The following is a 16,833-nucleotide window of genomic DNA, read 5'->3' as shown; positions in this document are numbered from 1 at the left end:
ACACTAAATTGGCGCCAGATAAAGGTCAACAGAATCCAAGTGAACACAAGGACTGATGACTATTTAACTCTACCCTCCAGTACTGCCTTTTCTTCTCCTGCACATGGATTCTTTTGCTAGTTTTGTTCTGTGGCATTGAATGAAATCATAATTTTACCTTCTTTTATTTTTAGATCTTTGATTTTCTAGAAGCACTGTAGTAAGAGTTGATAGAATATTTGCTATTTGGGGGGAGGTTCTTTGCCTCTTCTATTAGTTGCTTTAACAGCTTGTCAATAAGAATGTACTAGGGATTCCTATCAATAACTTTGCTGAAAGCAAGGTAGATTTCATGGGAAATGTGGAAGCTGTCACTACCTTTTCAAATTCCTTCTTGTCTGCTCGAGGTATGGTTAGAATTAATGCTGTTGCATAGACCAAAGGCCTGTAACGATGTGGAAATTACTGATAAGACAATAATGGTTCCCTAAAATTCATCCTTAGGACATTTTCACACATCTGTCTCAGTCTCTTATCTGGTACTGCACTTGTGCACAAATGAATGTGTATCCTCATTAGTTTTCTGTGGGTCTAGGATAGATGAGAAAGGGGATTCAGCTGACCATAAATGAAACTGAAAAATCAGCATTTGAGCAATCACCTCACCCTACATCTTTCTTGACTGCATCTGGTTTCCAGAGAGAAAAAACATGTGACTATTTGGACAGAGAGAGAAGTGCTTGTTAAATTGCAATATGGAATGAAACTCGATCAGGATAGTGAGAAGAATTGAATCATTTCTTAATAAGTAGCTGTCTGACTAGGGAAAGCTAGACCTCTCTGGGACTAAATCAATTCCTTCTAAGCTAATTGAACAACTTATTTTTCCATTTTGCAATTTCCATGACTTGTTTGACCTCTACTCCCAAGACTTATTGAAGCTGATCGTGTCAGATGATCTGATGAAACTGACATCTAAGCCATGAAGTCCAATTCTGGAGCAGAGTTCCTTCTGGCTTTGTGGACTGGCAGGGGAAGAAGAGGAGACGGTTCTCCATGAGCAGTGGGGAAGCACACACAGTGCACAGCTCCATTTCTACAAGTGGAGGGCACGCACAGCAGTTGCTCACACAAACAGGAGCATGCGTACAAGTGCTCACCTGCTCTTTCAAGAGTTGGGATGTATGCTAAGGGGTGCACTCACCCACTCCTTTCACAGCCCGGTTTAAATGACTCAAGCCCTGGCAATAGGCTACAGCCTGGGGTTTGGGGACTCCTGCTTTGGAGAATAGGTTGAACCCTTCTTCTTTGTGTCAGCCCTTTAGATACTGGAAGACTGTCCTTTTTTTCATTAAATATTGTGGTGGCCAAAACTGGATGTAATATTCCAAGTGTAGTTTTATGACGGCATTTTAAAGTGGTTCTAACACTGCGTGTGATCTTGATTCTGTCCCTCTGTTAATGCAGCATAGGACTGCATTGACTTTTTAGGCAGCTGCAACACACTGCTGGCTCACATATAAATGAATGTCCACTAGAACTCCAAGATCTTTCTGACACTTGCTACTATTAAGGCAAGTTCCCACTATTCCACACCTGTGCACTTGATTTTATTTGCCTAAATGTAGACCCTTACTTTTCTCATCATATACAGACCCGACCCCTTTGTTTAAAATCCCTTTACTTTCTCAGTATCACTGTTGAAAATAATGGCATGGATTTGAGCTACAAATATTCTCCTTTGATACTTATGACACCCATCTATATGTCTGAACCTAAGGTGAGTTAAGCAATGCCACAAACCCCCTCCACAATGCCTGGAAGCTCTTAAGGACTGCATAGAGCAACAGGCTAAAATGTGAACCTTGATAAGATGGAATGGTTCTGGTTTTGGGGCTCTTCAGTCCATGGAGTGTGTTACCCAGTGCGTAATCTGGGTGTGTGTCACTCATGGCTGGAAGGCCTTTGGACAACTGAAGAGTGTGTGTCAATTATACCCTTTCATGGACCAACAGTCACTGTTCACAGACACCCATGCCTATTCACCTCCCATCTTGATAACTGCAATGTGATCTACCTAGGGTACCCTTGAAAAGTATCTGGAAACTTCAATTGGCTCAAATGGTGACAAAAGTCTACATTTGCATGTCACCTCTCTTATGGGAAATGCATTGGCTGTCGATTTGCTTCTTGGTCCTATTCAAGGCGCTGATTATTAATTTTAAAGCCCTACATAGCCTGGAGCCAAGTTGTTTGAAGGGTGTCTTTTTCCAATTATAACTAGCCAACCCACCAAAACAGGAGGCAGGACTTTTATGGGTTTTCTCTCTTAAGGAGGTTTATTGGGTGGTACCAAAAAGGGCCTTCTCCGACATCATCCATGTAAGAAATAAGATTGGTCCTACTTTGATACTCTTTTGAAAGGCCGCAAAGACATGCCAATGGGACTGAGGTCCCCAAATAATATAGAGCCAATCAAGACATTGGTTTGTCTATTGTCATCAGGTGGGCAGAGGGGGCAGTATTTATTTTGTATTGGTATTTATTGTTCTGCAAGCCACCCAATGTCACTATGGGTTGGAAAGCCGTGTAAATTTTCTAAATAAATAAATAAAATCTTCAACAATACTTTATGGGAAAAAATAATCCCATTACATGACCTATGACCTAGGCAGATTTAAAAACTTAGGATTCATTGTGTTTTAAAATTGTTCTTTTACACCTTGAAAGGCAACATAAGGTTTAAAGAGAAAGCAAGGAAGAAAGCCAGAATCTCATCTCATTGTTGTATTTCTTACTGCAACTAAATAAGAAAAACCAATGCAAGAAGTATTAACTCTTACAGAAGTATTAATATCAAAGTATAAGACACCATTTATATTGATTAAAACAAGTTTATTTCAAAAGATATATTTGTACCTCTAAATATAAAATATAAATTTCCCTATTATTTGTCTACAAGACATACTTGATCAAACAATATGATCTGATTAATTATGGAAAATTTATGATTCAGGGTAGTGATTCAAGAATGGTATGTACATAATTTTTAAAAAGCAAAGTATTTAATACAATGAAATATTTTAATATATTTTATTTACATTCTTTGATATATTAACATTTGGCTACCTACTATACCTATAAGGTAAAATAATATAATGCAATTAATTTTTTGCAAAGCCCTGAGACATACGTCTATTGATTCAAAATGAGAGAATCATAGTCGGTGTAGCAGAATCCTACTCAGACAAAACATCAATTCAGTTTTCTGTCATTAGCCGAATGCCTTCTATCAATCTGAGGATTTACACCACACTTTATGTGTGCATTGATCATTCTCCAGAATCAGAGTTTTTACTGTTTCGGGTTTTTAAATGATGAAATAGTTTGCCTTTTAGAAACAAAAGAACATAAATCTTTGGGACCACTAAGTCACAAAAATCAGTTTTTGCACTCTATCATATGCAAATATGTGTACAGCAACTTTTAAAACAACCAGTATTTCAAATTATACTGCCTCTTGAAATTCATATTCCGCTTCAATTCCTCTTGAGCATGATAGAGGCATCATGCTCAATAGCTTCTGGCAATTCTATCATCTACAAAGTCATAAAAGCCAGTGGTCATCAGTATCTACAGTGCAAATAATGAATTGCTGCATGTTGCTACATAATGAAAATAAAGTACTGTCTTTAAAAGTATTGCTATTAGAATATAACAGGTAGTCCTAATTTATTTCATTCTTAGAACTTTTTTTACAAATGAAAAGTTTATATATGACATGTAATCAACATCATTTTGATCAAATGAAGATCATTTTTAGTCCCTAATTGAATCTGTATCATATTACTGCTTATTTATTCTAATTGAACTCTTGATTTTTTTTTTGTTACAAACATGAATAAGTTTATGTAATTTATAAACTCCATTACCATCAGAAAGTATTAATTGGAAAGAATTAATTTGAAAAATAACTAACAAAAGGCCAGCTTTATTTTTCTAAATCTTCATAAATTATTGTTGTGACCAATGAAAACACCATATAGACAATGTTTCTTTATAAATTTAACAATTATGTTTAAAAAAATTAAAACTTTACTGAATTCTACACAGAATTTCCCACTGTAAAAGGTTTAAATTATTAGAACTTTCATTACATTTAATTAACTATACCTACTCAAAATAACAATAAAGAAATACATAAAAAGAAAGTTAAAATATAAATGACTATTAGTAAATTTTTAGTATTCTGAAGAATACTTATATTCTATATCATAAGCCACAGCAAAAATGTCTGCTCATTATATATTATTCTTAATATTTGCTATACCCTGATGCAAAGTCAAGATAATCCTATAAACAATACAGTACAGAAATTACTCTTGGGTAGAAATATGAAAGACTATACTGTCAGTTTTGTTCTTGATATGTTAAATTGCTTAATGGAGTAATTCAAATGATTACAGAATGCTTTGTATGAAATATTCTCAATTGTGAAGAATTGTTATTAACCCACTATATAATAGTGAACAAAATATTCTTGTTTCACAGAAACAACAAACATTTGCCTCCATTGGACAAATGGTATATTTACAGTTACATGGGGGCTGCCTAACTGACAGCGAGTATGGGTCATTTTTACTCATGGAGTTTAATAGACTGATGATCTCTGCTGACTCGTCTTTCCTTTTAAGATTCGTCTTATCTGAGAAAGAGGAAATAGAAGGGAAAAAGCCCAATTATTAATACAATATTATTTAAGTCTAACAGTATGCAGTATGCTTATGACTACGTTGTTTAGTAACACAATTCTGGTCCCATTTGATATTATAACCTGAAGACTAACTGCAAAATTGTAAGCACAATTTTCCTAAAACCCCTAGGGGTGTGGGTTCTGTTAAGATACAGCCTGTTGTGTCTTAAAATGGCTTCTGCTGTACTGCTGTAAAACAGCTTCTACTGTGCAGCGCAGTGGAGTTGCCAAGGTAACGGCTTCACAGTACTCCACAAGGGGCTCTCTCTGATAAGGGGGAAAATCCAATATTAGAAATTATATTTGGTCCAGACATTTTCCCCCTATAAATAAATACCGGGGCAACGCCAGGTTATCAGCTAGTAATTTATACTTTCCAGGTGCATGATGAGGAGCATCTATTTTCTTTTTTAAGTTACTGAAACTAGAATAGTGGAGCTCATTAATTTATACATGCTCTGTAATTTGAAAAAGCTTCCCCTAAAGATGCAAACTAGCCATTTAATGGAATAAACAAAACAAAAAAACCTTCTATAATGATAAAGGACACTCTAAAAGAAACATGTTTGCAAAGCACCTTAGATTTCAAGCCTTGAAAAAGCTTTCTATTTTTATAAAAAAAATATTAATAAACTCAATATAAGGGATGTCTCCCTACTTTTGTAGTTTAATTTCATTCCAGAAAGAAGCAAAATAAGACATCAAAGAAAGCAACATTTTCAAACCGGTTTATTACAAAGACATTTTTTTAAAAAAATCTAGGTGCCTGTCTCCTCATTCTGTAACAGGGCTATCATAGGAAAGAAAGAGAAAAGCACGAAGTGTGAAATCTACTTCACATAAACACCAGATTTCAGATATATTTTATCTCTTACCTCAACTCCAACAGGGCTATCAGGAACCAAGTGAACTGGCTGCTCGTTTTCCAAATTCCTGGCACTTGGATCAGCTCCTTTGCGCATCAACAAACGAACTGCATCCAGCTGAGTCATTCGATGCTGCAAACTAGCGGCTACATGGAGTGCAGTATTGCCATTGTAAGCCTAGTTATAAGAGAGAAAAATCATTATTTGAAAGGAAATGAGAGCAGGTGGATTATTTCTGCCAATATGAATTCCCTAAACTAGACACATGGTTTGTTGTTTGTATACCTTGGCATTGATGAATGAGAGAGAATTTGGAAGCTCTAAAAAAAGTCGAAGGAGTTCCACATTTGCTTCTTCCCCTGCTAAGTGAAGGGCTGAACGGCCACTTTTACGATCCTGTCCATACACAAAATAAAAAGGGTAAATATTACACACTGCACATTTAGTCACTGTAAAATGTAAGAACACATACAGTTAGTAACCATAAATGAAAACATAAAATATACTTTGAGGAACAGTTTCTTTGTCTTCTTAAATAATGGCATTATCTTTGAAATGTTACAGACTGGAGATGAGCCTAATGATTAAACTACATGAGCTCCGATGGCACCGTGGTTAGAATACAATATTACAGGCCAATTCTGCTCACTGTCAAGAGTTCGATCCTGACCGGCTCAAGGTTGACTCAGTCTTCCATACTTCTAAGCTCAGTAAAATGAGGACCCGGACTCTCGGGAGCAATATGCTGACTCTGTAAACCTCTTAGAGAGTTCTATAAAACACTGTGAAGTAGTATATAAATCTAAGTGCTATTGTCTAAGTGCTAGATAAGAAATTATATAGGAATTAAGGAGTTAGGAGGGTATTTTTATGATCATTATTTGTTTCAGAAATAGAGACAAATATTTGCAGAAGTAATATGATACCTGCAATATTAGTCAACCATTAACTCATTCATGTGCCTTGCTTAATATTCAGTATTGCTCCATTACAAGCTTGGACAGTAATCTGATATTTATGAATACTAATTAAAGTGAGACTTTTTCCTTTTTACATGCTAATGTGTGAGAAGAGAAAAAGCAAAATGAAATTTAAAATCGGTGTATTATTTCAATAATATAAAAATACAAATTATTCTTTTGGCTTAATACTGGTCACTTTATGTGCAACACATATACATTTAAAAAACTACAGAATATCTATTCAAAAACATAAAGATCAAACTGAACTCTCAAATATAGAGAGTTAATATTCTTTGAATATTCTATGAATGTATCACATCACATGGCATATTCTTCTAAACATATATATCTTCAAACAGATGCAAAACAACAGTGCGTGATTCATTTCTCAGGTAAACATCTAAGTCTGTTCTAATGTTTCCTTATGTGACTTACTCTGGCTTCAACAGAGGCCCCCATCTGAATTAGATATTTGATTGTATCTGCCAACTTCTTGCTTTTCAACCTTAATTCCTGGACTTCAGGAATATGCGGTGACTGCTGCCCCTGTAGTTCATGTACCACGGCATTATGAACCACAACTGCACAGTGCAATGCTGTCAAACCTTAATATGAAATATATCAGTTAGCAAAACAAAAACCCAAATCACCTTGTTCTAATCAATAATGTATTAAAAAACAAGAGTCATTCCAATATCTAGATTTCATTTTCATGTTATTTGCAGTGCATAATTTAAAGGAATTTTAATCTATGCTCTAGTTAGTGACATGCAATAGAGATAGGATCAAGAAATGGCAATTGAAGAAACACATGTATTTTTATTCATTTAACTTCATATTATTTGATATGTTTGTCTATGTCTAGAACTATAATTAAGAATATAGTTATGATCTATATCTAGATAAAAGAGAAAGGTTACAGGTTTACTTTTAAACAAAAAAATAAATTAAATAAATGTTTGAATATTATTTCTCTTTTTGTAATTTGACCCTGACAGTGATATGCCTTCTTTTACAATCTCTCAATCAGCCTTTCCCAACTTGGGTCCAAATATATAAATTTCAATTCCAAAAATACAGGCCTCTTCTACAGATATTATTTAACCAGCTTATCTAGGTTAATGTAGCATTGTCAACATAGCATTATTAAGCTCAATTAATTAATGCATTAGACAAGGTAGAAGGGATTTAGTGTTGGATTACATTTGAAGCTATTTCCATAATGTATTTTACTTAAAAGTGAATGTCATTAGCAAGAATAAATGTGTGTTGCACAACATGCCAAGTACAAGTTCTGAGCATCAGCACTGGAACCTGAACATTTTTAATTGGGTAGTTTACCCACTTAACACACAATGTAGGAATATTAGCTGCTCACCCTCATAATTAGTTCCTTCCAAATCAACATATTGATTGCTTACAATGGCTCCTTTTTGGATTGCCTGAAAATGAAATGAGAACGTACATTAACTATACATGTAACAGTAACTGAAATATGAAGGCATGAGATCAAATTTATATAATTCAGAAAAGTTTATGCCATTACAAATATTCAATATTTGTATAAAAAATTGGTTAAAAAAACAGCACTTTCAAACTAGACAATTTCTGTTTGTGGTCCATTGTCTTTCAGTGTATTAGAATTACAATTCACAGGAACAAAAAACCTGGCTATCACTTGAAACAAACAATTAGAAAATAACCAAATGTCTCCTCAGAATTGCAGAAATAATTGCTGCAATGTTCTTGTTTGCTATTTTTTTAATTGTGTGTAGCGGAAGGAGGTATGAAATGGAGAATAGAATTAATGAGAGCCACTGAATATTATCAGTCAGTCAGTCAGACCTCATGAAGAAAAGGCAAAAATAATTTTTCTTGGGTTTCGACATGGGATTGGAAAGGTTATACATCACATTATAATACTTTATAGACTTTGAGCTTCTGAGCAATTAGAATTAAACTGGATGGTTAAAGTTCGGTTAAAACTATACTTCTAAATAATGTAAAAAAACGTAACAGAAACTATACTATATTAAATCCTTAAATGTATAAATTATAGGTGTTGAGATATATTATAGATGCTAATAAAGAGAAAAGGGCAAATGCAATGGTTCCCACCTGAAGGACTTGTGCATGACCCTTCTCAGCACACACATGCAGTGGAGTTCTACCCCAGCAATCTGTAGTATTCACTTGTGCTCCAAGACTAACAAGGTCCTGGACGATAAGGTGTTGATTTGCAGCCACAGCTACTTGCAAGGCACTCTAGATTAACAAAAAGCAGATGTATTAGACACTGTAATGGCAATTAAGAAAACAAACCACATAAAAGCCTTTTCAATGAAGTAAAACCATTTCAGAGAACACCTCCTTGATGAAATCAGCTTGGACTGTATAGTTTAGCAAATAATTCTGTTGCATACAGATTGCACACTAAGTTTCCAATTTCATATTAAAAGGCAATCTAAATAGGGTTTGATAAGAAAATAAATGAAATAATCATGGACATAAGGTGGGACTTTGCTATGCTGAGAGAATCACCTGGCCATTGTGTTCTTTAATATCCAACATATGCAGGGCAGCCATCTTCCTTGCCAGCACATAGGAAACTGCCCGTCGTCCCTGGGCAACTGCAATGTGGAGAAATCTGTGGGGAAAAAATAGAAATTAGCACAATATTTAAAGCTGAATAACCATATCCATTTCAGATGTTTTTAAAATATGCTTCATTAGATGATAGTATTATCATCTAATGTATTCTTTCATCATATTTAGGCATTGTGCCAGGTGTAACAGAATAACACCATTGGAAGGGATCTTGGAGGTCTTCTAGTCCAACCCCCTGCTCAAGGAAGAGATCTTAATCATGCCAGACAAATGGTTGCCCAATCTCTTCTTAAACACCTCTCCATTGAGGAGCACCCACAACTTCTGAAGGCAAGCTGTTCCACTGATTAATTATGCTGCCTGTCAGGAAATTACTCCTTATTTCTAAGTTGGTTCTCTCCCCTTGATTAGTTTCTATCCATTCCTCTTGTGCTGCTTTCAGATGCTTTAGACCAGTGGTAGTCAACCTGGTCCCTACCGCCCACTAGAAGGCATTCCAGCTTTCATGGTGGGCGAGTTTGCTGTAACTCTGCTTTATAAATTTTATAAAGTAAAGTTACTTCCCTACTTTATAAATCACCATTATTGTGGAACCGGTGGGCAGTTAGAAAATTTTACTCCTAACAGAGATACAAAAGTGGGCGGTAGGTATAAAAAGGTTGACTACCCCTGCTTTAGACAAAAGGTTGGGGTTTGTGGCAACCCCTGAAATATTGTAACAGTGCTATCATGTCACCCCCTAGTCCTTCCTTTCACTAAACTAGACATACCCAATTCCTGCAACCATTCTTATGTTTTAGCCTTCTAACCGCCCTTGTGACTGTTCTCTGCAGATGTCATTATCATTAATGTACTACAGAGCTTTTTGTTCAGTCAATGAATAGCAGCCTAAACAAATAATGCTGATTCACTATTTCCACTTCTGCAGTAAGTGATATTTGGACAATACTCACGTGTCACCATCAGAATCTTTAGCAAGAATCTGGTCTTGAGAAATGTTGGCCATTTTGTTTTCTTCCTGTTCCACTTGCCACTGGAAAAATGATTTGCCCAACTGACTTGTGCTGCCTGCACTGCTCTGAAGTTGCAGTGATATATCTGAAGAAGACAGAGATAAACTATGTTCCTCAAGGCCCCTGGAAGTGTTATCTGAGACTTGGTTGAAATGCTGAGAGCAGCTGCTGACTTCAGTTTGTTGGAGGCCACTAGGAATTGCTTGAGGGAGTGGAGCAGAGATGTTGTCTGATCCTTCTGGGTCATTTAAAAGCGAAGCAAAACTTTCTGTGGTACGATAGGGAAGTTCTTGATTATCAAAAATGTTTTGTTGATATTCAGAGGAATGGCTGCCTGCAGAGTGTGGCCTGTATTCCAGCAATGGTATACAATGCTGGGACATATCCTGTTGTTGTGTAGGAGAAAACTGATAATTCTGGGACATTTCCAGCATTGGAGAAGAGCTGCTTGTTTGGAAAGCTTGGTATTTTTGAACAGGTGAAAAAGCTCCAGCCATCTCTTGATATTGGTGTTCCCCTGGAGAGTTGGAATTGACCATACTGTGATGCCAGCTAACTTGTACAGTGTTCAAAGACACTGGGTTGAATTCATCCTTAATATTGATAATATTCTGCAGCATATCACAGCTGCTATCTTGCTTAGGCTCATTATTATGGGGATCCTCCATATTATTATCCATGGAAGTTGGTGTCTGCGGAGGTGTCTGCAAGATAAGGGGTACAGATTTTAAACTGATCTGATTGCATCTTGCCTTAGGAGACAGTTGGAAGTTTTACAGCAATGTGAGGATGACTATGAAAAGCTCCATTAAAAATACTTACCAAGAACTGAGGTTGCAAAATAGCTGTTCGTTTGTAATACACTCCATCAGAAAGACAGTCTGGAGCTTTTCTTTTCCGATTATGAGTCAATATATTTTTTAGTTCTACTGAAATATAAGCAGAATTTGTAAGTCTATGGCACAGCCCATTTTTTAATATTCAAAGAGAAACTGAAGGAACAAATGAGATGAAAAACTGTACCTGTGTATGGATCATATTTCATCGATGTTCCTTGTGCCTATTTAAAAAAAATGAAATTATTCTCATAAAGTAATCATGAGAATAAATATTTACAGAAATATAAATATACCTTATGAACGTTTAATATTTTTTCAGAAGAAGCAAAAATTTTAATTATAGTTTTTCCAATAATTATATTTTACTATCTTCAAACATCTTTCTCATTCTACAGTATTTATTTCAACCAAAAGACATTAAAACATATGAATATCAAAAGAGGATAAAAATGTAATCTAAGAGTCCATGCATTTCAGTATTATATAAAAGCATAAACAGGATAACTAGCTTAGAAAGTCTGCATATGCAGATATATTACAAACATTCATCATCATCCCTGGGTTACATAGTTAGTTTTTCAGATCCTTATTAATTTCATTTAATGAACAGAAAAATTTTCAATATAAATTTGAGGTATGTTAACAATTAATGTAATTAAAGTGTCTCTGTTTAAACCTACGCTACCACTTTTCAAATTAGTGGAAGGATAATTAATGAATATAATTAAATATTTTGTACAATTTACTAATTCTAACATTTGAAGCAATGCCCAATATGGTGCATTTGTGCAATTATAAAGAAAATGCTTTGGATAACAGAGATCCCTAGAGGCTGAAAATGTTTTGATATAGAAGGGTATAAGACATGGTTAAGAGGATGCTTATTACTTCCTTTTAACTCTCATTTTAATATATTGTTCAAAATTACTGGTCCTTCTATAGAAAAAAGAGTGCATGTATGCAGAAAAAAGAAAACTTTGAATAGGAAATCCCAAAATATCCTAATACAGTTTGAAATATTCATACCACAGAATGCTGAACAGTTGTTGGGAAGAATGCAAACATCTGGAAGAAGAATCTATTTGGAATCTGGAGTAAGAGTATTGTGTTGCAAGTGCCACCTAGTCTAAACTAAATTAAAACTCTAAAAGTGGTTCACTTCCCCCTTTTAGGCAGAATAAGGACTGGGTGATATTTACCAACATTGAAAATTACCAATAAAAATATTGAATTAAGATTGAAATCTGTTCACTAGAACCTTCAGTGATTTGAGCAAATGCATGCTTTGCATTTTTCCATAAAAAAAAAAGAACGATCCATTTTTAGGTATCGTTTACAATTCTCATTCACTGACAAAATATTTTTTTTAAATGTGCATTTGTTTATTAAAGGTCATGCAAGCTATTGCATTTCATTATAATGAAGATGTCAATTATCTTCTATATAAAACTGCTGCAAATATTGTATTCACAAATAAAATAATTGTTTTGATTCTGAACAACACTTATGAAAACATACAACACAGACCTTTAATTCCTCAGTTCCATAATCTGTGGACATCTGCTTGCTATTTCTAAGATGCAACAACAATTCTTTCACAGAGTTTTTTACACGAACACCTTGGAAAGGTCCTCTTTGCTGCTTTCCTCCCCCCATATGTTGCTCACCTGTTAAAGACACAAAATTAAAACAAAAGCATGACACAAACAGAAGATTTAAAAGAAAAGGAGAATTCATATAAATTCATTCTAAACAAAAAACAACTAATTACTAATTAATATTTAAATTAGATTCTCCCACTAAAAATGCATCAAAATAGTAAAAAAAAAAACCGCTCCCACTGAAATTATCTTTTTTCCAAATCCAGATATTCTAAAAATTTTGAATTGCGATTATCAAAAGTTTTATGAGCAACCTAGAGAATCCATTTCCCCCACCCCGAAAACTTTTCAGGATTCTGCAGGGAAGGGAGGAATATCAAAATTCATATCACTTTGCCTCGGCAAGCTTTCAGTGGGCTTAAACAAGCAACACAGGGAGAAAAGCCTGGAGCAAGTTTTGAGAGATAAACCCATGCATTTAGCCATATTCACAGGGATGTTATACAAAATCATTTATAATTTTAGGGATTAGTAATATTGCAAAGATAGAGAAATCAGAAATCTGTGAGTTCTAGTTCTGTCTTAGGCACAAAGCTAGCAGGTGATTTTGGGCTACTCATTTTCTCTCAGCCCTAATAAAAAACTACTTTTGAAAAACCTTGCAAGCAAACAGCAGAGACTTAAGAAGACAGTCTCCAAGAAACAGACACAATTACATAGAAAGAAAGAAAAAAGACGGAGAACCCCTACCTAATATTTTAGTAAGAGTGGAGAAATTCCTACTCAAAACCATTAAGCATTAAAATGACTTTGTATAAATAGATGTTCAATATTACTTGCATAAGTCCCCTCCATAGTTAAACCTCTTGTCAAAAATATGTTCTTCCATAAGATTAGCTGCAAATATTTTATTCACCCTCTTAATGACATCAACCCTTTAAACACAATGAATTTTGAAGCATAAAAAACAGAAGTGAAAAGAGGAACAATAATGCACATCAACCCAAGAGAGAAGCAGTGATCTAATTTTAAAAAGTACAAATCAGATTTTCTACATAGTCTACCTATTATTTAAATTTTTTTTAAAAAAACTAAATTCCCACACATTTGAAATTTCTGGATAGGAAAAGCCACCCCAATTTAAGAATAATTTCCCCTTTAGATGTTTTAATAGAATTTCCCCCACCCCATCAAAAGAAAACCAGACGTATATGAACACATCTTTAAGGATTCCGTTTCAGAACAGAAAGAAAAGAAATCAAGAATCAAAGCAGATTAAGTACTTCAGTCAATAAGATTACACAAAGCAAATTTCATAAAAATGTAACGTAAATATGTAATACAATATCAAATGACAATAGCAGCAGCAAAATTTATAAAAGCTAATTGGTGAAGGACTTCAAATTAATATATCATTGTAAAGATATACCAGATAGACTAGCTTTAATATAACTCTTGTACAAAAGGTTAAAAAATTGTGATATTGAAAGTCTACAAAATTTCACTATTTCCCAAATATTTTAAAGGAAGGAAAACTTTACTCAAAAACCTTGTACAATCAGACTTCATTTGTCATTGTACAAATTAACCATAAATGTTCTCAGTCACATACCACAATTTTATCATGAGCATAAAAATTATAAGTAAGATCAGCATCAGTCTCCTAATTTGAAGTTTTAGTCTTGAAATAGGAAACCTAGCATTGTTTTAAAAGCTGTCCATGTCTCTCTCTATATTTGGCACACAGTTTTAGCCATATTGGGCTCTATAGAACAGATAAATAAAAGTGAAATGTTTCCACTGAAAGCAAAGCTTTCACTCTTCACAAAGTGATATTGTATCCCAAGGTCATTAGTTGTACAAAATTTATAATCCCTTTTTATGGGTAAAATACCAATCACTTTTTTTTTAAAATAGCACATCATCTTATTTGCTTGCACCTTCATAAGTAAAAAATTATCAAGATATGCTAAAACTGATATGAGTAGGTATATTTCAAACTCTACTTTTAGCAAATGTAAATCAATAAACAATTTACAGAAAATTAATTCACTGTGGGGCATAATACCCAATAAATTATTTTCTATTTTTAATATAATAATATATTAAGATACTAGTATTCAATACCAGATAATGAATATGCTGGTAAATTTAAATCCACAAATTTAGCTCAACATATTTTATATTTTCATTTTCTCTTTACAACAGACATCTTCTGCTAACTCTGACAGCAGCCATGAATGTCATACAGCAGAGGAAGGAGAATTCTATAACTTTAAAAACACATTTCACAAATGGTTCCGTAAAAGAAGCCGAGCAATTTTAGAGGCTAAAGCTAGTCTTTGAATGCACTTACCAACACAGGGAATCCAGAGCATTTAGTATATATAGCATTATCCATTAAAGTATTTTGATGCTTAAAAATTAACAATTTGGCACTTTATTCAATTATTATTCAATCCAACTGTTTTCTAACATGTTCATACCCAGTGAAATACATGATCTAACCTATATATAATTTGAGAGACTTGTAAGCAAAACATTATGCAAAGCAGGCTTACTCCACTGAAATATAGGTAGCTGCACCATGGACAGGGGAAACAGGCACTTCGTAGATGGGCAGCTGCATAGATGGCAATGGGCAACATAAAAAAACCAAGACATCCTTCATTCTGGACATCCCACTAAATAGATTATCCAAGGCATTCTTTTTAACTAGCTTGTAAAAGAAGCTTGTATGTGATAATCAAGGATATCAGACATATTTTCCACAGGAAGTATGGACCTGCTCCGACATACCGATAAACCACAAATTCTTCATTCTTAGAGCTCATTCAGATAACCAGAAAAGTGTGATACACACACACACACACACACACACACAGAGAGAGAGAGAGAGATGCAAATCCCAAAGGTGCTTTTTCAAGGGGCAACTGAACTTCGTTTTTTTTTCTTTGAAGACATTTCTCTTCTCATCAAAGAAGCTTCTTCAGCTCAGTGGAAACAAAGTCCAGTTGCCTCTTGAAAAAACACCTTTGGGACAACCGAGACCTGGATGACTGAGAATCTCCATAGACATATCGTTGCAAACGTGTGCACACTCTCACCACGACAAAGGGGGCAGGTAGAAGAAGACATTATATAAACGGCCCTCCCTAACCCGTCAGAATGCATTGCACTACAACTCCTATGACTCCCTAGGCGATTAGGAACTGTAGTCCAACGTAACTGAACGGCTACACGGAGATTTCTAGGACAACCATCCATCAACCACCAGACCGAAAACCTTAAGAAGAGGACCCTAACCCAGCCGGAGTAGCGGGCGTCGCTTTTGGGAAAGCCGCAGTAAACGCCCTCCGCCCAAAACTTATTTCAGAGACTACGCCGGGTTGTACCTTCTCCAGTCGGGCGACCGGCGTTCCGGGAATAGCGCCTCTTCCTCAAGTAGTTGCTGCCGGTACCGCCATTGGCCGAGGGCTCCGAGTCAGATCCAGGGGATCCCGGAGCGGAAGGAGTGGGCGAGCAACTGCCCTCGCTGGAGTGAGGGGAGGCGCCATAGAAAAAGGCCAAATTGAAGGGGCTGCTCAGAGAGCCGGAATCGCCATCTAACCCAACGTCCAGGCTGTTATCCACAATCATGGCCGGGGTCGCGCGGGAGCTAGCAGGAGACAGAAACTGGCGCCAGCAGCTGAGCCCAAAGCCAACGCCTTGGCCTCAGCAGACCAAGTGTCGGGGAGGCGGAAGCGGGCGCGGCAGCTTTATAGCGGTCTGCGAAGTGGAGGTGCAGGGGGAGGAGGGAGAGGAGGGGAAGGCAGGGCGAAGCTCTCCGACCGCCCGAAGGGCAAGTTGGGCGCGGCTGCGTCGAGAAGCGACAGTTCCAGTAAATGTATTGCGTAGGTTTGGTCAACAGCGTTTGTTCTCTCGTGACCTGGTAACTTAGGAAACCTGGGATGAGCTTAGGCCGAAGCGGAATCCGCGGACGGGCGGGCGGGAGAAACGCTTTCGGCGATGGAGCCATTTAGCCAAGGCCTACTAGTTCGATTTTCTTCGGTATTAAATTGGCCAGCGCTTGTCTTCTGTCTCTCACTCGGTTTCTAAATAAACGAGCGGCAGCTCAGACTTGCCACTTCTTAACTAAGAGTTAAAAAAAAAACCAGGCGAAGGAGCCGTAACTTTGACCTTGTGGATTGTAACAGCGGACAGAAGAAAAAAG

General features: G+C 35.9%; 1 protein-coding gene across 2 annotated transcripts; it reads right to left on the bottom strand.

Annotated features, from left to right (window-relative positions):
• Nucleotides 1-2,859: 2,859 nt before the first annotated feature.
• On the bottom strand, nt 2,860-16,364 carry NFKBIZ (NFKB inhibitor zeta). 2 transcript variants are annotated; one of them, XM_081951678.1, is made up of 12 exons: nt 16,016-16,364; nt 12,547-12,686; nt 11,204-11,240; nt 11,003-11,109; nt 10,121-10,884; nt 9,102-9,207; nt 8,679-8,825; nt 7,939-8,002; nt 6,996-7,165; nt 5,884-5,994; nt 5,608-5,775; nt 2,860-4,684 (listed from the first exon to the last, which is right to left on the bottom strand). In XM_081951678.1, exons 1-12 carry the CDS (start codon nt 16,257-16,259, stop codon nt 4,631-4,633), a joined length of 2,112 nt encoding a protein of 703 aa, XP_081807804.1. In that variant the 5' UTR covers nt 16,260-16,364; the 3' UTR covers nt 2,860-4,630. The 2 variants fall into 2 exon arrangements, with proteins under 2 accessions (XP_081807804.1, XP_081807805.1); XM_081951679.1 differs by having other exon boundaries at nt 11,003-11,106.
• Nucleotides 16,365-16,833: the final 469 nt, after the last annotated feature.

Source organism: Natrix helvetica (genome assembly GCF_964273705.1).
Source record: "Natrix helvetica genome assembly, chromosome: 4".
NCBI classification, from domain to species: domain Eukaryota; kingdom Metazoa; phylum Chordata; class Lepidosauria; order Squamata; family Natricidae; genus Natrix; species Natrix helvetica.
This window is presented reverse-complemented; position numbering and strand designations above follow the sequence as displayed.

Bases quoted from the DNA above. Each gene is read 5' to 3' on its own strand.
- NFKBIZ (XM_081951678.1), bottom strand. From the start codon at position 16,259: ATGATTGTGGATAACAGCCTGGACGTTGGGTTAGATGGCGATTCCGGC. The intron at 11,241-12,546 runs GTCTGTGTTGTA...TTTTTTAAATAG, and splicing joins ATGGAACTGAGGAATTAAAG to GCACAAGGAACATCGATGAA. The intron at 5,995-6,995 runs GTAAGTCACATA...GTGTATGGACAG, and splicing joins GGGCCTCTGTTGAAGCCAGA to GATCGTAAAAGTGGCCGTTC.